This window comes from Myotis lucifugus, unplaced genomic scaffold (genome assembly GCF_000147115.1).
Source record: "Myotis lucifugus unplaced genomic scaffold, Myoluc2.0 scaffold_487, whole genome shotgun sequence".
Taxonomy (NCBI): domain Eukaryota; kingdom Metazoa; phylum Chordata; class Mammalia; order Chiroptera; family Vespertilionidae; genus Myotis; species Myotis lucifugus.
In genome coordinates, this window is record NW_005871535.1 from 459,710 (window position 1) to 482,826 (window position 23,117).

The following is a 23,117-nucleotide window of genomic DNA, read 5'->3' on the forward strand; positions in this document are numbered from 1 at the left end:
CATTTTTAAATGAATCAAAAGGGCTACTGTCTAGGAATTAGAGTGATTCAACAATAAATCATTTGTTCCAGGGGAAGATATGAATTCAGGATAGAGACAGGAGAAAAATGCTGATCGCCAAACATTCATTTGAAAAAGTGAAGCTAGTAAAAAAACAAAATGTTGATTAGAAAGACAAATATCTTTTATCTGACTCCCTCCTCAAAATTCTGACCAATAAAGTAAAAATATCAAGCCTCCTGAGAAGACTAAAGTATATTTTGAGGCCACACTGCCAGCTGAAACTTCCATCCTGGTCATGTAAAGCTAACCGAGTACATTAAAAACATCCAGTGCCCCCAGCCACATTCTACATACCCTACTGTCATGACTTCCCCAGAGTTCTTGTCGGTAACAAAATTGTTGGCCACAGTCATGAGCAAGGATTGAATGACCTGAATTGGGAATAAAAGAAGAGTGCTGGTAAGACATCTGCACCTACTCAAATATTTGAGGATGAAGCACAACAGATTATTCACAGTAGGAAACAGCATTCCACCTTCAGTTTGGGAGTGTGACGGAATTAAGACTGAGGAGGACAGATAAAAATACTCTACTTTGGGTTTTCGTCTCTGTAGCGAACTTCAGATTAAATTTTGCTCTCCTTTAAGGTTAGTTTTCAATATGGATTAAAGAAATTGCTTTGACCCAGGATAATCCAATCCCAATACCGTTTAAATCAAAGAAAGGCATTATCAGCTTTGAAAAGTAATCACATTTAACCAAAAGTAAGGACAAACTTACTCATATTCTTGACCTCCCATCATAAAACTTGGCAATTAAAATAAGAATTCTCAACAACTTGTCCAAAACAGTTTACTTCCTATAGTAATTTTTTTTTCAGTTTCTGTAAGTAAACTTCTGTATATATCTCCCTAAGAGTTAAAGTCGCTTCTACTCAAAATAAAATAAATAAATAAATAAATAAGGGTGGGAGGGACAGTAATCCCTGTGGGAAAAGCCACATGATATACTTAATGGTAACACTGCGATGTACTAGATCCAGACAAAAGTAAGGTTTAAGACTTCTCACCTCTGGGGGTACTAGGTGATGAGATGCTTGTGCAGCAAACAGAAGGATCTTTGTTACTTCTAAAAATGTAAGAGGTTAGAAAGGTCATAGTGGGTTTACTGCTGTTCTCTGAACTATAGCAAACATGGTAAGGACATTCTGGCCCTACCGCTGCTGCTTACTCCACATGAACACTCCGCCCCCTTGCTTCCTTTAAGCACCTACTCAACTGCTGCCTTATCAAAATGTCTAATCGCATAATCTAAAATAGAACCTGCCCCAGCACTCCCTACTGTCCTTATTTTGCTTCCTCTTTCCTTAAAACTCTTATTTTCACCTGGACATATACAGGATCTGAGTACTCTATTCCCTTGTGACCACCCTAAGTTTCAAGGAAGAAATTGGCTACATTGTGTTAATGTTACACTTTTGAAGGAGCTATTCAAAATGGTGTGCAATATAAACTTATGAACTGTTTATTTCTGGAATTTTCCATTTAAATTTTTTTTTGAACCTCGGGTAACTGAAGCTATAAAAGCAAAACTGCAGATGAAGGACTACTTTAAAAAAAGACTTGCTTTGAGAAACCAATTCATTCGTCTTTCCACCCCCACCACCCATAATTATTTTTTAAAGTTGATGAGCAGAACAATTAACCCAGGGAAGATTCTGGAAAGAAAACATGAGTTTCTCTCCCCTTTTCTCAAACAACACATCTCACTCCTAACTCTTTTTTTTTAAAAATATATTTTATTGATTTTTTACAGAGAGGAAGGGAGAGAGATAGAGAGTTAGAAACATCGATGAGAGAGAAACATCGATCAGCTGCCTCCCGCACATCTCCTACTGGGGATGTGCCCGCAACCCAGGTACATGCCCTTGACCGGAATCGAACCTGGGACCTTTCAGTCCGCAGGCCGATGCTCTATCCACTGAGCCAAACCGGTTTCGGCACACTCCTAACTCTTTATCTTTACAAATTACAGAAGAAAAAATTCTGGATGGTTATTTTAACCCCTAGATGACCTAGATGACCAAAGAAACATATGAGTGTGCAACTTACCTCTTTGGTGGGGCTGCAGAAACCTTTGCACAAAGGGATAGAAGTTGAAAAGAAAAAGCTGTGGGGGGAAAAACGCAAACTTTAAAATTTCTGTAACTAAAGCTAAACTATAAGTTCACTTTTCCAAATCCAATTATATCACTAAGTTCAAATCTAAATAGCATCTACTATAATCTGATCACCAAAAACACCACAATTCTCGTTTTATTATTAGATACCAGACCAACCACTTTGGAGGAATTACTCAGAGCTCTATTTTAGAGAAAAAACACTACCACTCTGGAGTATACCTAATCAAGGTGACATGGGTCCCGTTATTAAAGCAATTGCCATTTTTAAAACTGATTTTAGAGACAGGGAGAGGGGGAGCGAGAGAAGGAGGGAGAAAAACATCGATGTGACAAACATGCGTTGGTTGCCTCCCATCTGGGGTTGAAACAACAACCTGGGTATGTGCCCTGACTGGAAATTGAACCTGCCGCCTTTTGGTGTATAGGACAATGCTCCAACCAACTGAGCCACACCGGCCAGGGCAAGCAGTTGCAATTTTTAACTTTAAGAAGAGGAAATTTGGAGATGGACCAGTCTATCAAAGTTCATTATGTGAAAATAAATTAATTTTTTCTATTTTACCCACAGAACAAAACCATGGCCAAAGTAACAGGGAAGGTTTGGGTTCAATATAAAGATGGATGTCCAATTGTAGTCAGTTGTGAAACTCTGTATCATTTCCATCAACCATGCTTAAATTACAAACCGCTTTTGGTTATCAAGCTCAAATTCAGGTTGGACATAAAATTACCACACAAATATATCAAGAATTGACTTGGCAATCCTGCCTTAGATCTGTAGACCATAGAGAAAAAGCAGTTTATTCACAAAAGTGTTGTTTTTCTTAGAGAAAGAGAATGAGTGCTTTCATTTTTAAGTTGATCTATGTCTATACTGTTTAATTTTCAGTAAATAAGCCAAACCTGTTTTACTTTTTTAATTAAAAAATTTTTTTGAAGAAAGCAACATATTCAATGATTTTCAGAATAGCAGCACTAGTCACAAGAGCAAAATAATGGGGAACAACCTCAATGGTCATTTCTTCACGGCCTAAATTTTTGGGAATCTCTTCTACAATGCCATTTGGTCCAAGAGTGTGTGGGAAGTTTCCATACATTATATATATATATATCTATAAAATCACCAAGGAGCTCTTGCAGTCTAACTTAACATAAAATAAATGAGCACAGAATTCAGCTTTGCAAACATGACAATCTCCTACTAGAGGGGTCTGGAACTTAGGAAAGCTATGAAGGAATAAACTGTGAAATGCCGAAACCGGTTTGGCTCAGTGGATAGAGCGTCGGCCTGCGGACTGAAAGGTCCCAGGTTCGATTCCGGTCAAGGGCATGTACCTGGGTTGCGGGCACATCCCCAGTGGGAGATGTGCAGGAGGCAGCTGATTGATGTTTCTCTCTCATCGATGTTTCTAACTCTCTATCTTTCTCCCTTCCTCTCTGTAAAAAATCAATAAAATATATTTAGAAAAAAAAAGACCAAGATGGCGGCATAGGTAAACACCGAAGACTGCTGCCGCAAACAACCACTTCAAAAATACAACTAAAAGACGGAACGAACATCACCCAGAACCACAGGAAGGCTGGCTGAGGAGAGACTCTTCAATTAGAAGGAAAGAAAGCAGCGTGCCGAGGCTCAGAGGAGGCACAGTGTGGAAAATTTAAAGGTGCGGAGGTGCTCGCGCAAAGTGGGCTGGTGGCTGAGGGCGCGGTTGTCTAAGTGAGTCTCAGACTCTGGGCTCCAGATCCGGGCGAGTCTCTAGGGACTCAGACTCAGACGGGAGAAGCGGGATTGTCCGGCATCAGTTGAAATCTGAGGGCAGCTTTTTCTCCGAGGTTTGCAGCGGCTGCCGGGGTTCTGAGAAGCAGAGCCTCTAGGAACGGGACTGAGAGCAGACATAACTGCTCCCTCCGCCCGCCCTGTTGATCCCCTGCGACCCGCCCCACCCAAGCCCTGCGCAGAGCCATTTGCTGGATCGCCTCAGGCAAAGGCTAGATTAGCACCTCCCCAGAGGACAGAAGTTTTCCCACAGCTGATTCCTACAGCCAGTCGGCCTGGTGGTCAAATCCCTCAGTATTAACTAAAAAAATCAAGGCTTAACTAGAACAAGACTGCGCACAAAGACCACAAGGGGGTGCACCAAGAAAGCATAAAAAATGCGGAGACAAAAAAACATGACAGAAATGGAGGATATAGAGCTAAAAAACGCAATTTTGAGGGCTTGCAATAATGTGCTACAAGCTGCCAATAAACTTGATGAGAGCCTCACGAAATGTAATGAGACCCTCGATGTTATGATAAAGAACCAACTAGAGATTAAGCATACACTGACTGAAATAAAGAATATTATACAGACACCCAATAGCAGACCAGAGGAGCGCAAGAATCAAGTCAAAGATTTGAAATGCGAAGAAGCAAAAAACACCCAACCAGAAAAGCAAAATGAAAAAAGAATCCGAAAATATGAAGATAGTGTAAGGAGCCTCTGGGACAGCTTCAAGCGTACAAACATCAGAATAATAGGGGTGCCAGAAGATGAGAGAGAGCAAGATATTGAAAACCTATTTGAAGAAATAATGACAGAAAACTTCCCCCACCTGGTGAAAGAAATGGCCTTACAGGTCCAAGAAGCGCAGAGAACCCCAAACAAAAGGAATCCAAAGAGGACCACACCAAGACACATCATAATTAAAATGCCAAGAGCAAAAGACAAAGAGAGAATCTTAAAAGCAGCAAGAGAAAGAGACTCAATTACCTACAAGGGAGTACAAGGGAGTACTCATACAACTGTCAGCTGATTTCTCAACAGAAACTTTGCAGGCCAGAAGGGAGTGGCAAGAAATATTCAAAGTGATGAATAGCAAGAACCTACAACCAAGATTACTTTACCCAGCAAAGCTATCATTCAGAATTGAAGGTCAGATAAAGAGCTTCACAGATAAGGAAAAGCTAAAGGAGTTCATCACCACTAAACCAGTATTAGACGAAATGCTGAAAGGTATTCTTTAAGAAGAGGAAGAAGAAAAAGGTAAAGATACAAATTGTGAACAACAAACATGCATCTATCAACAAGTGAATCTAAGAATCAAGTGAATAAATAATCTGAAGTACAGAATGAACTGGTGATTATAATGAATCAGGGACATAGAAAGGGAATGGACTGACTATTCTTGGGTGGGGGAAAGGGGAATGGGAGATGCGGGAAGAGACTGGACAAAAATCGTGCACCTATGGATGAGGACAGTGGGTGGGGAGTGAGGGCGGAGGGTGGGGCGGGAACGGGGAGGAGGGGAGTTATGGGGGGGAAAAAAAGAGGAACAAATGTAATCTGAACAATAAAGATTTAATAAATTTAAAAAAAAATATAAAATATATTTTAAAAAAAACAAAAAAAAACACCTGTGAAATGTAGTAATAGGCAATAAAAATATGTAGGTTGTGTTGGCTCAGAAAAATGTATGTGAAACAAAATAAGAAAAATAGAACACAAAATGTCCTGTCCATAAATATATATACAATTTAACATTTATACTTACTAATAAGAAAAAAAATGATAATAATAGTATTTTCAGAGTAAAAGATTTTATTCTTCTCTAAATTGTATGAATTTAAATGATTTGGGGGATAAAATTAAGCCACTCTACTACCTTAGAGGCTTTCTTTTAGCAAAAATAATTCTATTTCCAATATCCACCAAGAGAAACAATGTAATTCAAACCTCGTGAATTCCCACCAATCTGGAAATGAGGTTCATGAGCATCATCTTCACTTCAAACCTCTCCTTTGAGCTCTCTAGCTGCTTTAGTAGTTTTTCTGCAAAATCTAAAAGAAAGTATCAGAAAAGTACACTATGGGTCCATGGTCTGTACAACATTATCTTACAGATGTAGAGAAAGGCAGGAGTTAGATCAGCGACTCTGGTATGGCTGTACCTGAAATCACTCTGTTGAACCAGGATGGTATAAACAGCAGTATGACAGAAGGTGAAAAGATTCACACACGGGTCAATACAGTTTCAATAATGCCGCAAGTTAGGTCTTAAGGATGCTCAAGGTTTTAAGCATCAACATGCTCAGTGACTGTTTAATAGGTGCTCCATTTAACAGTTGTTCTTCAACTTCAGTTTCTCAACATGTGGTCCACAGAACACCAGCAGCTGGTCCACATGGTACTTTTGTAGAAATACAGAATCTCAGGTCCCAAGCCAGACCTACTGAATCAATCTGCACTTTAACAGGATCCCCAGGTGATTCTATATGCACCTTAAAGTTTGAGAAACACTGACCTAGAGGAGGGGCCAGCAAACACTCCTGTACAGAGCATTTAAAAGCCCGAATGTCACCCAGCCAGTGTGGCTCAGTGGTTGAGCATTGGCCTATGAACCAGGAGATCATGGTTTGATTCCTGGTCAGGGCATATGCCCAGGTTGCCGGTTCAATCCCCAGTGTGGGATGTGTAGGAGGCAACTGATCAATGATTCTCTCTCATCACTGATGTTTCTGTCTCTCTCTCCTTCTCCCTTCCTCTATGAAATCAATACTAATAAAAAAATAAAAATAAAAGCCCCAATGTCCAACTGCACCCAATACCAACTAATCAGTCTCTGGGGATAACAGGACCCAAGCACCAGTATTGTTTATAAATTCTCTGAGTGAGTCCAATTTGCATTCCAGTTTGAGAACTGGTGTTCTAGAATAAGGTTTCTCAAACTTTTGGTTTCCACAGACCAGTTTTTTGTTTTTTCTTTAAAAAAAGGACAAAAGATCATCAATTTTTCATTTAGTCGAGCACAATGTTGTCCTACCATTATTGTGTTGTTAAAATAAAAATTTTAGAGAGAGCTGTTCTTCCATATTTTTCTTATTTTGCTATGACTGAGAATCACTGTTTCAGAACATAAACTAGTAACAGTTACCACCAACTAGGAACAACTAAGTATTTACTGATTGTCTATTAAGCCCCAGGGATCTTATATTCCCTGGTAACTCTGAAGGTAGGAAACTAACTAGGCAGAGATCAGGCCAATAAGAAATTGCAAAGTCATAATTATAGTACCTTGAGGATCATGAATCAAGTGAATAGCTGAAAAGTTAAACACCTCTGGTTTTTTCTTCTTCTTTTGTTTCTGAAACAAAGGGAAAGAAAAAACATTTACTTTTTGAATTACAGTAATGAGGCCCTTGGGGTTAAATGTGCTAATGTGCTAAAAGTTGTCATCAAGTCCACCACACTGTTTAAAAAGAAGACAAAATCTTTGTTCTAAAAACCTTTCTTTCATAAAAAGAGTATAGATGGTTTTTGTCTTTTAAGATTCACTAGTAAAACTTAAAGGAATTTGGCAATATAAAAATTAACCACGTAAGGGCCAAATTAATGATTCTCAGAATAATCATTACAAAATATAAAATGTATTTTATTCATGTACTCTTCTGAGAAGATATGCCTACCAAAGATATCCTAATATAGGTCATCTCAATCAGAACAAGTGAAAAGTAAATTTAATCTAATTTATTCAAGTCACAGATTTTGCTAGAGCTGAAAATTAAATTCATCCCAAAATTAGTGCTTAAAAACTCATTACACATTTCTACTAGTAAGTCTTTCAGAAATGTGCTTTATTTCAAATTCTTAAAAGCTTTTGCTAAAAACCTTTTCTACATTCTAATGATTCCTAACTTCATTTCCCAGGTACAAATCTCACCTTGAGCACTTTCATAGCCTTTTCCAACCTCTTCTTGTGCTTGGAGCTTTTCTTCCCTGTGGCATACTGTACTAGCAGGTCTCTTGCTGTTGGTCCTTCATCCTAAAAAAAAACCTACTTTGTAAAACTGTAAATAATGAAAGTCTGCATAGAAGCTAAGAGTAATCCTTTCAACCACTTCTTCATACTTACACTCTTTGAACACAGCCATTAAAAATGAACAGGATTTCTAAAAGTCAATAAAAAATATTTTCCCATGTGCACAAACAGGCATAAACAAAGACTTTGACTGCAGCATTGATTTTTACCTTTGTATTTTCTTTTTTTAAAAATATCAATATTTTTAAAATTTATCTTTATTGTTGAAAGTATTACAGATGTCCCTCTTTTTCCCCATTGACCTCCTCCACCCGGTACCTCTCCCCTGCCCAGACTTCATCACACTACTGTCCTGTGTCCATGGGTTATGCATATATGCATATAAGTTTTTTGGTTAATCTCTCCCCACCCACCCCTGCCTTCCCTCTGAGATTCATCAGTCTGTTCCATGCTTCTATGTCTCTGGATCTATTTTGTTCATCAGTTTATTTTGTTCGTTAGATTCCACATATGAGTGAGATCATGTGATACTTGTCTTTCTTTGACTTATTTCACTTAGCATAATACTCTTCAGGTCCCTCTATGATGTCTCAAAGCATAAGAGATCCTTCTTTTTTAATTTTCCTTTTAATTTTTATTAAAGTATAATATATTGACAGACTGCAACTTTGCTCTAATTTGAAAAACAAACTGGAAACAAATATTTATGAACAGGAAAATTTTTAAGTATAATACATTTATATTCAGAAATATGTGTAGGGTAAAAGCATATGGCAGAGAGGAACAAAATAGAAACAGAGGAATGGATACATGGAACAGACTGACAAAGGCCAGAGGAGAAGGGGGTGGAGGTGGAGGTGGGGGGGGACTGGAAAGGAGGTTGAAGAGATTAGCCAAAGAACACAGATTCATAACCCACAGACATAGACAACAGTATGGTGATAGCCAGAGGGACAGGGAGGTGGGGGCTGAGTGGAACAGGCAAAGGGGAGGGGTAAATGTTGGACCACTGTAATAGTGTCAACAATTTTTTTAAAAAAGCATAGGGCAGATTTACATATACTAACAGAATAAGCTCTAAATACATTGGTAAGTATATATTGACACAAAGAAAGCAACCTGCAGTATAATATGTGTATTATTTACATATTTTAAAAACCTACTGTGGCTTGGCTGGCATAGCTCAGTGGTTGAGCATCAACCTATGAACCAAGAGGTCACGGTTCGATTCCCGGTCAGGGCACATGCCTGGATTGCGGGCTCAATCCCCAGTGTGGGGTGTATAGGAGGCAGCCAATCAATGATTCTCTCTCATCATTGATGCTTCTATCTCTGTATTCCTCTCCCTTACTCTCTGAAATCAATAAAAAATTTTAAAAATAAAAAAATAAAAACCTACTGTGCATATAAGACAATCATATACACACCTACATATATAACTGCAAGGGGAAACAAAGTAGTTATCTGTGAAGAAGGGATGGGGAAGTGGAAATAACACAGGGTCAAGCAAATTTCTATTTTATCTATAGTATCTGAAACTTTTTACAATAAAAATGTATTACTCATACACCATTTAATAAGATAAAATGAATTACAAGATATTATATACTAGTGGCCCAGTGCACGAATTTGTGCACATTGAAAGAAAATTAATTAGAAGAAATATTTTAATATCGCTATTTGCCCTTTCTCTATAATAGAAGTGTCAACCAAATTCATGATCAACAATGACAGATCAAAACACACACATACAACTGGCGCCAGCGAGAGCTTTATATGTATCACCTGTGCGCAAGTCAACTTAGTGTTTTATATGTATAGAATAAAGCTGCTTAATTAGACCTGCTTTCTGATGTAGCTAAACTTTTTCCAGCCCAGTGAAGCACCCCAACTTATTTCAGGTAATTGTCAGCAACACAGCAGCAAATGTCAACATGAAGCAAATTATTATTGTAGATCACACAGGGAGAACAAAGGGTAAAATATTTAACTGTAGCAGTGTTTGACTATATTCTGCACAGTGAGAAAACCTGAAGTCATTTTCAAGGTCCACCATTTCTTCTTTTCAGTTGGGTCAAGTTTCTAAACTTTCTAAATCTCCATTTTCCAGTTAACAAAAAGAAAATAGAATTCCACCTCGTCTCCTATCTACCTACTCCAGGACTTCTGTGAGGATCAAATGTGATGAGGCACGTGAAAATGCTTCACAGACATTTGGTTAAAGTGTGAAATGTCTGCACCTGGCTATAAAGCAAGGCATGTTCCAGGGCTGAAGAAATGCAAGGAGGCTAGGGAGAGTAAGCCAGGAATGCTATATGACGTTGTTACCCAGCGCCCACAGCTACCGTTTCCAGACTGGGTTGGGCTGTGGGCCGCATTTTGCGCCATGGAGTCTCGGCAGCATTGGCTGCGATTTGGTGGGCTGTCACTCTGGGGTGGTGGTAGGGCCTGTGTCCCACTTGGGGGAAGCCGAGTGTTGCTTTGTGGGCACAGAGGTTTCTCTGTGTGCGTCATGGCAGCTCCTGTGTTGAGCTGCCCCCTGGTGGTCAGTGGGCACCATAGCAACTGGTCAGACACTTAGCATATTAGCCTTTTATGTATATAGACTAGAAAGGCTCACGATCAGGGATGATCGGGGCCTTCCTTCCTTCCTTCTGCGCCGCCCCCTGGTGGTCAGCCCACGTCATAGTGAGCGGTTGAATTCCCAGTTGGTCAAACTCCCGAGGGGACAATTTGCATGTTAGCCTTTTATTATTACATAGGATTCCAGTATTCTTATAAAAATGCTAAAATAGGAAGGGAAATTTTTCTCCTTTTAAATTTAATTAAAAGTATTTTTTTAATTAATAAAATTTCATATAATATATCTTGATTTTTCCTTTTAAAGATGCCATGATATTACTCCTCTCCATTCCCCCACTCTGAACTTCTATGATGTCAATACTCACCTCAAAAATGTGTTGGCATCATCACCCTAACCGGTTTGGCTCAGTGGATAGAGCGTCAGCCTGTGGACTCAAGGGTCCCAGGTTCAATTCCGGTCAAGGGCATATGCCTTGGTTGCAGGCATGTTCCCAGTGGGGAGTGTGCAGGAGGCAGCTGATCGATGTTTCTCTCTCATCGATGTTTCTAACTCTCTATCCCTCTCCCTTCCTCTCTGTGAAAAATCAATAAAATATATTTTTTAAAAAAATGTGTTCGCAGCAATTTTCATTCTAAGTTTATATAGTGAGTTATAGTAACTGGTTTATAACTAATAACAAGAGTGAATGAATCTAAATTTTATTAGTTACTTAACCAATCTTACTAAAGTTAAGTGACAAATTCTAAACTATAAAATCTCCACATGGCAGAACTCAATAAAGGATAAATGTAACATGTAAATTCCTTTCTAATGTAAGCAGTCATGGATTTTACCATTTTCCCTGAAAGCAATAATGAAATCTCATAAGCTGTAAAATTCAGAAGCATTTATGGTTAAACTAACCTCCGATTCTGAGTCGCTGTCTTGTTTTTCCTCTTCATCTTTCCCAAGGAAGAATGTTAAAGCAGCAACTAATATCTAAAGATCAATCAGAAAAATTACTCATCCTACCTTACAACAAAGAATAAATACTTCTGTCTACTCTTTATATAAGTGTACACAAAAGGATCTAAAGAAAATTAAAAATGGGATTTGAGCTCATTTTCTCAATTAAAACATAATGCTTTTATAACATTACTTGTCCTAAAAAATATGTAATTAAAAAAAATCTTAGATAAAAATACCTAGGCTCTACATAGTTATCCTTCAAGTAGACTGTCAAGAATTTCCATGCCATGGCTTGGTAGGTCAGTTGGTTAGAGCCTCATCCTGATACATGACAGTTGTGGGTTTGATTCTTGGTCAGGGCACATACAAGAATTCAACCAATGAATGCATAATAAGGGGAACAACAAATCAATGTTTCTCTCTCTCGCTAAAAATTAAAAACTCAATAAAAAAAAGAATTTCTACTTCCTCCCTACAAAAAAGTGACATTACAGTCCTTTTAATAGAAAATCAAACATATCCTTAATTATCTTTCAGCTGTGTCTGAGCCCAATAAAATAGTCAACAATTACAGGAAAAACATAAAATCAACACTATTGTTTAATACATAGCATTTTACAACACTCATATGTAGAATTGTGCACCTGAAACCATTATAATTTTATTAACCAGTGTCATCCCAATAATTTCAATAAAAAGGGGGAGCCCTAGCCAGTTTGGCTCAGTGGAAAGAGCGTTGTCCTGTGAACTGAAAGGTCCCAGGTTCGATTCTAATCAAGGGCACATGCCCAGGTTGTGGGCTCAATCCCCAGTGGGGGGCTTGCGGGAAGCAGCCAATCAATGATTCTCTCTCATCATTGATGTTTCTATCTCTCTCGCCCTCTCCCTTCCTCTCTGAAATCAATAAAAATATATTAAAAGAAAAAAAAAGGGGGGGGGGGACCTTCATGATAATTATGACTCTTCTAAAGCACAGGTTGATGAAGCAGGAAATGGCGTGTACACAGAGCACCAGTAAAATGAACTACATACTCCCTCTTCCTCGTATACCATTCTCCTTTACTCTCTATGGAGAAGCAGACCACTCACAAACAGTGCCTTCACACAGCCATACAGATGCTCACCTTGGTGACCTTAGAGAAACACGCAGTTGTTATAACATTGACAGTTTTGGCATCGTTCCTGGGGAAAAACAAATGAATGTTATAAAGTAAGTTTTCATTCTATTGTACTTGACAGCACAATGGCACAAAATAAATAATATAATAAACATTTCTGACTTGTTAGAATTCCTAGCTATAATAATTTTAAAAAGTCATAAGTTGCTAGTCAACCACAGTTTGATTACTTAATTTAATACTAATTAAACTTAAGCTCAGTCTTACTTCAGAAAATTATGCAGTCATTAAGACTCATGGCCCTGGCTGCATAGCTCAGTTGGTTTGAGCATCATCCCGATATAACAAGATTGCGAGTTTGATCCCCGGGCAGGGCACATACAACAAGCATGTCAAACTCATGGCCGGCAGGCCGCATGTGGCCCACAGTGCATATTTTTGCGGCCCAGCCAATATAACGGTATGTAAGAAACGTTTAATAAAAATTCCGTAACTTAATTTTTACAATATCCTGTTATACAGTGATGGCAAACCTATGACACGCGTGTCACCTCTGGACACGGAACAACCAAACAACCAGTTGCTATGACATGTGCTGACCACCAGGGGGGCGCATGCAGAACATGGCGGGTGTTGGCTGCGGTGGGATGGTGGAGCAGGTGAGTGGGGGTGCCAGACCAATGTGGGGCGCTGGTCACTGTCACCAGGGCGAGTCTCTGATGGTTACTGAAAATTCTTTGTTCCTGTGCACCACGGTCCCACAAGGCGCTTGCACCTGCTGCCAGCGCCGGCCCTGTTCGTGCCCGCTGCTGGCACCAGAGTTGCCATTCACACCAGCTACCGGCGCCGGCCCCAATCGCTCTGCATCGTCAGTGAGTGTGAGCAGCAGCTGCCAGCCCTGATCACCTCTGAGGGCTTCCCCACTTCCCTCTCCTCCTGGGGGGCGATCGGGGCAGCGGCAGCAGCAGCTGCTTCGCACCCAATCGCTCTGCGCCATCAGCAGGTGCAAGCAGGGCCAGTGCAGTCAGGCAGCGGGAGTGGGGCTGCCAGCAGACAGGGGACCAGGACCACGGTGGGGGGGCTGGGCGGGGGCATGGAGGATGGGCTGAGACCCGCCCCTGTGCCCACCGCAGCCTCGCGGCCTACAGTTCCTTTCAAGGTGCACGAATTCGTGCACTGGATCCCTAGTGTAATATAAGGTGTATGTGCTCAACAAATGGTAACTAGTGTTGCTACCTCTGCATATTTACTTCCATTCTTACTCAAGATCAAGACAAATAATTGTGCATGTGCTATGTAGTAATTACAAATGAACAAAAGATTCTATTTCTCAAGCGACAAATACATATATATTACCAGATGTTTCTTCTGTAGAGTTCAATCATCACATCCAAGGATATCTTAGCTGCAGTTGCATTGCTATCTCTCAGCATGGTGTACATGAAATTCTGCAACACCTAAAGAAAAAGAGGAGAAAGAAGCCTTAATACACTGATGGTACAATGCTGCAACAAGGAAAACAAAAGGGTACTTACTACATTCACTTTATTGTTCTTGTGTTTTGCATTTATATTCTTGATATCAGTCACAATATGCGTGTATAAAGTCTGAGGAAAAGAAACAAAAACATATATATATAAACCAACATTTCAAACTTTGCTTACTTTGGAGAAAAGTACAAATGTACAAGAGGATTTAATATTATCTACTTTACATTTTATCACAAAAGAGACCAAAAACAAAATAAAAGCAGCAGCTAAAATGCAAAAGGAAAACTGCCCTGAAAAGGTTAATCATGGAGTTACCATATTACCCAATAATTCTACTCTTAAATAGTCAAAAGTGAAAACAACCCAAATGTCCAATAACCTATGAATGTGGTGTAATCATACAATGGAATAGTATTTGGCAACAACAACAAAAAAGAAGAAATACTAATATATGCTACAACATGGATAAACCTTGTAAACATTATGCTAGAAGCCAGACACAAAAAGCTACATACTGTATGAGTCCATTTATATGAAATATCCAGAGTAGGCAAATCAAAAAGACCAAAAATAGATGGGTGGTTGCCTAGGGATTGGGAGAGATGGGGGCATGGGGAATAATTGCTCATGGGAATGGGATTTCTTTTGAAGGATAAAAATGTTCTAAAATTGATTGTTGTGATACTTGCAAAATCTGTGAGTATACTAAAAAACACTGAATAGTCCATTTAAATGGATGAATTGTGTATGAATTATAGTTGCTCCATTTTCTGAGCCCCTAACTCCATGCAAGATCATATTGGCAATACAAGTATCATTGGTGCCCAAAACATGTTCCTATAAACAACTTTTATCCCACAGGTTAGACCAAGAAGTACAATTGCTAACATCAAATGGTGGCAGTTTCTAAACACTTTGAAAAAATTATTAAGTTAATGAATGTGAACTTAAATTTTTCTTGCTTAAATTTCTTTTATAAACCTTCAGCTTCTGATCTTACTTATGTAAGCAAATTCAAAGTCATAGGAAAACAATAATAACAAAAAAAGTGAGTTTCTTGGGGGCTGAGGTTGGGGCAGTTATGGCTATGAGTGTTTAGTCCACGCTCTGATTTAGTCAGTATAGTGCAGAGAAAAGGGCTTGGGTTCTGGAGCCAGACTGCCTGGGTTTATATTCCTGCTCCACCACTCAGAATCTGTGTGACTCTGGGCATGTTACTCTATCTCAGCCTTTTCATCTATAAAATACTACTACTACTATCACTACTACTACTAATAAATCCTATATCATTAAGCAAGTAAACAAATAAATATTTAAAAAGCTCTGAGAATGGTACCTGACAAAAAGTAAGCATTCAATAAATGTTTAGCTATTACCATCATATTACATACAAAAAATGGTGGATTTTTTTCCTATTAAAATTATTCTTAACTATATCCAATAATGTGAAGCATCAAGACTTCACTCTATAAGTTTTAAGTTACTGCAAGGAAAAATGAGATATATGAAAAAAGCAATTTTGCTCTTTACCTTTCGCAGAAGCTTATCATGGCAACGCAGAAGTTCAAAGAACAGCTCTAGTAAACTTGATGGATTGATGAGATTCTTATTTCTCAGCAAGATCAAAGCTTTGCAAAATGTCTCAGGAAGGAAAAGAAAATATACTATAAGATAATGATAAAGTTAAGAAAATGGAGCATGTAAATCACAAAAGAGCCTATTAATCAGGCATCAGAACAAAGAGTCTCTGCCCTCATGGGCCTTACACACTGGGGGGTGTAGCAGAAGAGAGGACAGACAAACAAGAAGCACATGAACAGGAGTATCTCAGATAATAAATGTCACAAAGGAAGTAAAACAAGGTAATATATGTAATTGACACATTGTGGCTACTTTACACAGGGAGGTCAGCATCTGACAAAACCCCAGTAATCAATGAATCCACAAAGATAAGAAAGGTGGGTTAACAACAATAACATCATACACTAAACTGGAATAATCAATCTGAATTTGTGACCTTACAAGGCATTCTTTTGAAGTATTGTTAGTATTACAACAAAAGTTGCAGTACTCTTGCTTACCACCAACTTTTATGAGTACCCTTATCACTCAAATTTTTCCTCTAATTCTCTTCTCCATTGGATGGAACAAATAATCCTTGGAAAATAGCTGACTCTAAGTCTTGGGGCAGGACAAACAGTAAGAAAGGGTTTGGAACTATTTCTGCCAGAATGCAAGGATGCTTTAAAAACATCAGGGGTGTTGCCGAAACCGGTTTGGCTCAGTGGATAGAGCGTCGGCCTGCAGACTGAAAGGTCCCAGGTTCGATTCCAGCCAAGGACATGTACCTTGGTTGCGGGCACATCCTCAGCTGATCGATGTTTCTCTCTCATTGATGTTTCTAACTCTCTATCTCTCTCCCTTCCTCTCTGTAAAAAATCAATAACATATATTAAAAAATAAGTAAGTAAATAAATAAAAACATCAGGGGTATTGCTGAAAGAAGAAGCTCCCACCGGACAGGTGGTGACAGTTTGAAGGTGGCCATCACAATAGCCAAGTAAAAAGAGGATCCATCAGTATGTTCTAAATGATTCTTCTAAAAAGGAATGCTAATTACACAGATTCAATCCCTTGTTTCTTAGCAAAGAAAAATTTTAATTAGTGTTTTAAAAACCTACTATTCATCATAAAATACTATAAAGAAACATACACACACATTTGTTTATTTAATAACTAGAGGCCCGGTGCATGAATTCGTGCACTGGTGGGGTCCAGCTGGCCCGTCCTGATGGGGCTGGGGAGAGGGGCCGCAGGCAGTTGGCCGGCCGGCCTTGCCCCCTGGTCGAACTCTTGGTCGAGGGGACAATTTGCATATTAAGCTTTTATTATATAGGATGCTTGCAGACCAGTTTGGTTTGATACTATTAGCCACACAAAACTTAAAGAAAGAAAACCTAATTACTTGGAAAGACACTGAGTCTCCATGCTCAAAATCTCAAATCTGTACAACCCAGAGGAACTTGAAAAGCTCCATGACTTAAGTAAAAGGCTTCTGACTAATGGTTGGAGTTTGAAGCCTCCTGTGCTGTCAGGTCCTATGACCCTGAGGGTTAACCAGTTGACAACCCTAAACCTGCAACCTTGGTTTGTCTGAGATGACATTCTTTTTTGTTTGGGCCTAATCAAATTAATAAAATCTTAGAGAAGTATAAACAGAGTTAAACATATGGACTTAGCATTTTTACAAATTTTTGTATAAGATATCAATGTTTTGTAATCATAATATTTATGTAAGTTCTACTTGCTATAAAGGTGTTTGGAAAGCTGATGTATACAATTTTAAAATGCCAAAGGCTGAGTTCCCTAGAAGTAGAGCCCGATTCATTACAGTGGTTTGTCTAGAAGGGAAGTAAGGCAGTAAAATAAGGCAGAGAAAAGCTGAGCAAGGATGTGTCCCTGGCTGAGACTAGCTCTAGTCAAATCACAAGCCCTGGAGTACAAACTGCAACAGAGAGTGGGACCCACCTTGAGGGACAGGGTCAGGGTTTTATACCACTGGGTTGGTCAGGTACCAGCTGTGAGCTGCAAGGTCAACCTCTCAGGTACTAGGTCTCCCATTTAGCTGAGAACAATGCTCCAGGGAACGGGCAGCTGGGGGCCATTAGGCAGGGGAAATGGATGCACTGGCTTGGTAAAGGGATCTTGGCCCGGACCCAATGTCAACCACTAGAGTAAGAATATTTAAATGTTCAAACTGGCTATTTAATGGATAAATTTATTAAATTAAGCATTATACAAACCAAAAGGTGAAATTAAAGTTCTTCAGGCATACGATATTTGAATGACTAGAAGGAATCACCTATTCAAGAGGGAAAAGAACATCCTGGCAGGGTTAGCATGCTGAAAGATCAGAAAGAAGAGTATAATTGAAAAGACAATGAGATTATATACACACATACACACACACATGCACATACAGGCAGGAAGCAGATCATGTAAGAACTTACAGGCTACGATAATGCGTTTGAGTTTTATCTATAATAATAAAAGCATAATGTGCTAATTGGACTGGACGTCCTTCTGGAAATCCTTCCTTCCAGACAAAGCCAAAGCGGGTGGGGGCTGAGGCAGAGGCGGCAGAGGCCACCGGCCGTTGTGGCGGTGGCGGGCGGGGGTTGGGGCCAAGGCCCTTGCACGAATTTCGTGCATCGGGCCTCTAATTCTAAGTTTAAATAAGAAGCCACAGAAGGATTTTAAGGAAGGGGTGACACATTTTGTTATACAATTTAAAAAGATGTTTAGCCGAGAGGCTATTTTCATTTAAACACATATTATAAGAATACACACGAACACAGCACAAGTTATCAATCCAAATACTGGCTCTACCATTCGAAGATCTGGATCCAAGACAGTGTGATTGTAGGAAAGAAGATCTTTCAACTCTTGAGGAAAGTTACTTAAATGTTCTGGGTAGCAGTGACCAATCTGTAACAAAACAAAGACTCTTCTGAAGTCTGTCTTTCTCTCCTATAATTCATGTGCATGTATTTCGGATTTTCTATAAAATTCTGCAAAAGGGGAATAAAGGCTCTTTCATAGAGGTAGATGGTTCCAAATCATATCTTTTTCTTCTACATGTAAATTTCTCTGACTCCTTTCATATTTCCTCTTAGTCTTATTAAAATATGTGTGACATGATTAGAATCTGATTTTATAATGAATTTGAAGAAAACAAACAGTCTGAAATTTTGCTCTGGATGGTTCTGTGAAAAGCTCTAGCAAAATCTTCCAACTCACCACACAGAGAAAGTAAATTTGCAAAGAGGGAAAATTGCCTGGTCGTGGTGGCTCAATGGTTGAGCCTCGACCTATTAACCAGAAGATCACCATTCAATTTCCAGTCAGGGCACATGCCCAGGTTGTGGGACTGATCCTGCATGTGGGGTGTGTGGGAGGCAGCTGATCAATGATTTCCTCTCATTATTGATATTTTTCTCTCTTTTCCTCAGCCCTTCCTCTCTGAAATCAATAAAAATATGTATTAAAAAAATAAAAATTAAAAAAATAAAAAAACCATTTTTTTAAAAAGGGGGAAAAATTTTTTTTAAATGAAGCTTTCATTCCTGAATGGAATGAGGTTGGATATTACTGGAAAAATATTCTGCAAACTATGTGTAATAACTGGTCTTTGTTTTGCACAGAAATTATCTTCTTACCTGTGCCATAAACATCACCAGCTCTGCCAGTTCTTTGCTGGGTTTATTTGGTTGTAATCGGAAAATCTCCACATTGGATTTGTAGTGATTATACTGCTGTAGAAACTGTAGAAAAATAAGATTTAAGTTGGTCACCTTTTATTATATGACTTGCTCAGTATATTTAAGTCTTGGTTAGTAACATGGAGAAAATGATGTGGCAAAAGTATGCAGAAACTCTTTCCTTACCTGCATTTTCAAAATAAGTTTTGGAAACTTTATGTACATCACAGGTAATCTAAAGATCCTTTCGTTTATCGTTAGAAATTTAGGTGGTGTAGTGTAAAGAACAGTAAAGCCAAGAGTCAAAAACTCAGGTTCTGGCCCTATTCTGACATTTACTATCCAAATGACCCTTACTACATAGTCTGCGCATACAGAGCACTTATATCAGCAGAAAAACACCATGTCAGAAAATGTAAATTATGTATTTCTTAGGTACATGAAGCACTCCAGTCAAAATTCCCTTCTTCTTTTAAATACCGATTTAGATTCTATCCTGGAGTTATAGATAGGATGTATTAACAGCCAAAAACAATAGACACACAGAAATAATGATAATAGCTTCCATTTGTTCATCACTTGCTATATGCCAAGCTCACTGTGTCCATTATCTCATTTAATTATGTTTAATCCTAACAACAACTTAAGAATGTTCAAACACCAGACATCAATTAGTTCCATGTATCTACTCTTCATCCATAGACCACAGCTTTGAGTGTGTGTGTACCAGAGAGTGAGAGAGTAAGAGACAGACAGACACTATGAGAACGAATATTTCTTAATACTGCAAGCCCTAAATGGTTAGTGACCTCCAAATCCATATATCCAATTAACTGCCTGATGTCTCTGTTTGGATGTCTACCAGACATTTTAAACTTAGCATGGTTAAAAAACGTAACTCTTGATTTCCCCAACAAAACTGGTAGGCCTTCAGCTTTCTCCAAGAATAGGACTTCAGATAGCATGCAGCCCCCACATGCTTCAGGTAAGACCCCATCTCTCTTGACTCCCTACTGCCACTGACAAGAGTGAGGAGAGTACCCCAGAACTCAGTGTGCTTCCCGCAAGATCCTTTTCCCACTTCTTCCCCAATCCCACCCCAGCCCAGCCCAGCCACCACTATCAAGGCATATTCATATACAAATTTACTTTCTTCATAGTCCTTACCACTGTATGTCTACCATCCAGAACATAAGTCCAAGAGAAGAAGGCTCTCAGATCTGTCTTATTGATCACTGTATCCCCAGGGCCTAGAACTGTACTGACACACAGTAGGTATAGTATGTGTGGATTTGCATATGCATTCACCAAGTGAAAGAAAGAGCAATTCTCTGAAGTAAGAATTATGTCTTTCTTACATATTAAAAAGGCTCAGTGATGAGTGCTTCCAAGTAACACAACTGGTCAACAGCAGGGTCAGGATTAGTTAGCTGTGAAAACAATGTCCTTAAACACAGCACTGTACAGCTACAACTATTACTTTGTCAATGGTTGTGTACACAGCTTTACACTTCGTAGCGTCTCACCTATTACTTCATTCCTTGTATTTGTTTCTGACTCTTTATCTTCCTTGGAAAGGCTTTCTACACTGGTGACCTAAACCACTGGAACTGCTATTTGGTAAAAAGCATTCAATTAAACATTTCTAAGTGAAAAGTTGGGGGAGTAGGAAAATGAGAAGGACAAAAGATGAGTAACTGTGTTAGCCACTGGGCAAACCACCATCTAGTGAGGAAGAAGCACAAACAATGGCAGCAGATGCTTAGCAGATATCTCATTAACGCCCGCAGACACCGGGTGCCTGAGAACACAACTGCCAAATTAATATAGTACCAAAGTCACCACTTTCATTTTGTTGCTTCTTGGCTCAAACACCCTTAATGTTCACAATTTGTATGAAATCAGTATATAAAGTCCCTCGCAATCTGAACCTAACCTTAATTTTTAACCTCATCTTTCCCCGAAGCAAATTCTGACATCCAGGTCATGCCCGCTTCCGATGCGACTGAATCCTGATTTCACAATATAGACTAAGCCCCTGTCTATCCCTTATACGTGAGAATTCACCTCCTTCCCAACACAACCCACCGCAGAGCGCGGGGGCAAACAGACGTCGGTCGCAAGCATCCTGAGAAACGACACGTCAAGTGTTACCAATGAGTTTAAGTTAGGAGTTTCTGAAAAGAAAAGGCAGAGAAACCTACATGGCAGTTGGAGGTTGGAAGCGCGCCATCTGTCTCTCTCTCTCAAGCAAAATGAGGTTTTTAAAGGTCCGTGGCAGCGAGGTCTACGGAGCAGGTAGACCGAAGGGACCAGAGTTCCAAGAGGTGGACCACGCGCCTTAAGGCATGTTCCCTTTCCCAGCCCCTTCTCCCTTCCGACAGACCCCAGAACCTAACAGTAGCACACGCGGCCAGCAGGATCCCCAACTCCACTCCACGCCTCCCCAACCCCACTCGTGTCAACCCGGCGCGCCTCGGCCTCTAGCGCCGCCGCGGCGCAGTCCCACCTCCTCCACGTAGGCCGGCGGGTCCCGCTTGATCAGGTTCTGTAACTGCGGCAGGTTGCTGGGCAGTTTGTTGTTGTTTCTGCTGGACATCTTGGCTGCTGACGAGCTCCGCGGCGGACAGTTTTAAAGAAAAGAAAAGAAAAGAAAAAAAACAACCCTACACCGATGGCAATTACCAACCGTCCCAGATCCTGCCGGGAATCGTGCAGCGCGGTAGGACCGGAAGCAGCACGTGGGACGCGCAGCCAGGAGCTAGACTACGGGAGCCTCCGAGGGTCAAACTACTTTCACGGCCTTAACGCTCTGCGGTGGCTTTTACGACACTTTTATTCCTCGGCCAACCGCTGCTACTCTCAATCGTTTCTGAGACATTATGAAACGCAGAGTTTTTTTTTCTTCACACACGTTAATTTATTTCATCATCCCGACACATTCTTGGGAAACAGATGAGGATTACTAGTTTGTTTGGTGTTTTAATCCCACAGCCTAAAGTTAGAAGCTAAAAGTACCCATGGGGAGTAGATAGCACTAGCTTATCTTATTTTTATAAAGGGGCATAAAAGAGCAACGAGAGGTGTAAATTGGGGCGGGGTGGGGGGCGGTATAATTTTAATACGATTTTGTTTTGTTTGGCGTTGTTTCATCTCAACGTGACCCAGGTAAGAGAAAAGGGTGTGTATTGGATAAAAAGTTGTATATTGATTACTTTAAAATGAAAAGTAATTTGTACCGAAATGTCAACCACTGTTAGAACGTTTGTCAGTACTCTTCAGCCAGGGCTTTAAATTCAGATCCCAGTAATCCCAAGAGAATACATTTATACAATCTCACAGTGCAAAAATAAACATACAGAGAATGGATGTATGCGACAGGGTGCTGTTAATACAATGCACTTGATCACTCACCCTATGCCAGGCACTGTTTCCAGCATTTCAAGTGTACTAACTCATTTAATCCTCAGAACAGCCCTCTAAAGAAGGTGCTATAATTATCTTCACTTTATAGATGAGGAAACAGCCTCAGACAAGTTAACTGCCCAAAGTCAGCTGGTGAGGAAGCTGGGATTTCAATCCAGGCAGTCAAGATTGTAACTAGATAAGAAAGAAAAAAAGTAGCCTGACAGCTGTCAGCTGGTAACAAATTTGGCATTAATAGAGAACTTGGTGTTCTTTTGCTTAAAATAAGCAATTTCACAGAACACCAACTTCAGTCAGGGTCATCTGT

The 23,117-nt window shown here is 39.7% G+C and overlaps 1 protein-coding gene across 5 annotated transcripts in view; it reads right to left on the bottom strand.

The window, feature by feature from the left end:
- SDAD1 (SDA1 domain containing 1) overlaps positions 1-22,036 on the bottom strand; it is a 32,267-nt gene extending 10,231 nt beyond the window's left edge. For 3 of the 5 annotated variants that reach the window (XM_023744816.1, XM_006103515.3, XM_023744820.1), the window contains exons 1-14: positions 21,894-22,025; positions 19,343-19,447; positions 18,513-18,611; positions 15,654-15,764; positions 14,169-14,240; positions 13,990-14,090; positions 12,640-12,697; positions 11,471-11,545; positions 7,885-7,986; positions 7,239-7,308; positions 5,902-6,005; positions 2,115-2,172; positions 1,073-1,131; positions 358-434 (exon numbers count right to left, since the gene is read on the bottom strand). In XM_023744816.1, coding sequence (XP_023600584.1) covers positions 358-434; positions 1,073-1,131; positions 2,115-2,172; positions 5,902-6,005; positions 7,239-7,308; positions 7,885-7,986; positions 11,471-11,545; positions 12,640-12,697; positions 13,990-14,090; positions 14,169-14,240; positions 15,654-15,764; positions 18,513-18,611; positions 19,343-19,447; positions 21,894-21,983 — 1,181 coding nt within the window. In that variant the 5' untranslated portion in view covers positions 21,984-22,025. Of the gene's footprint in view, positions 1-357; positions 435-1,072; positions 1,132-2,114; positions 2,173-5,901; positions 6,006-7,238; positions 7,309-7,884; positions 7,987-11,470; positions 11,546-12,639; positions 12,698-13,989; positions 14,091-14,168; positions 14,241-15,653; positions 15,765-18,512; positions 18,612-19,342; positions 19,448-21,588; positions 21,672-21,893 lie in introns of all 5 variants that reach the window. The other 2 variants (XM_023744818.1, XM_023744817.1) reach the window with 2 other exon arrangements.
- Between the last annotated feature and the right edge of the window lie 1,081 nt (positions 22,037-23,117).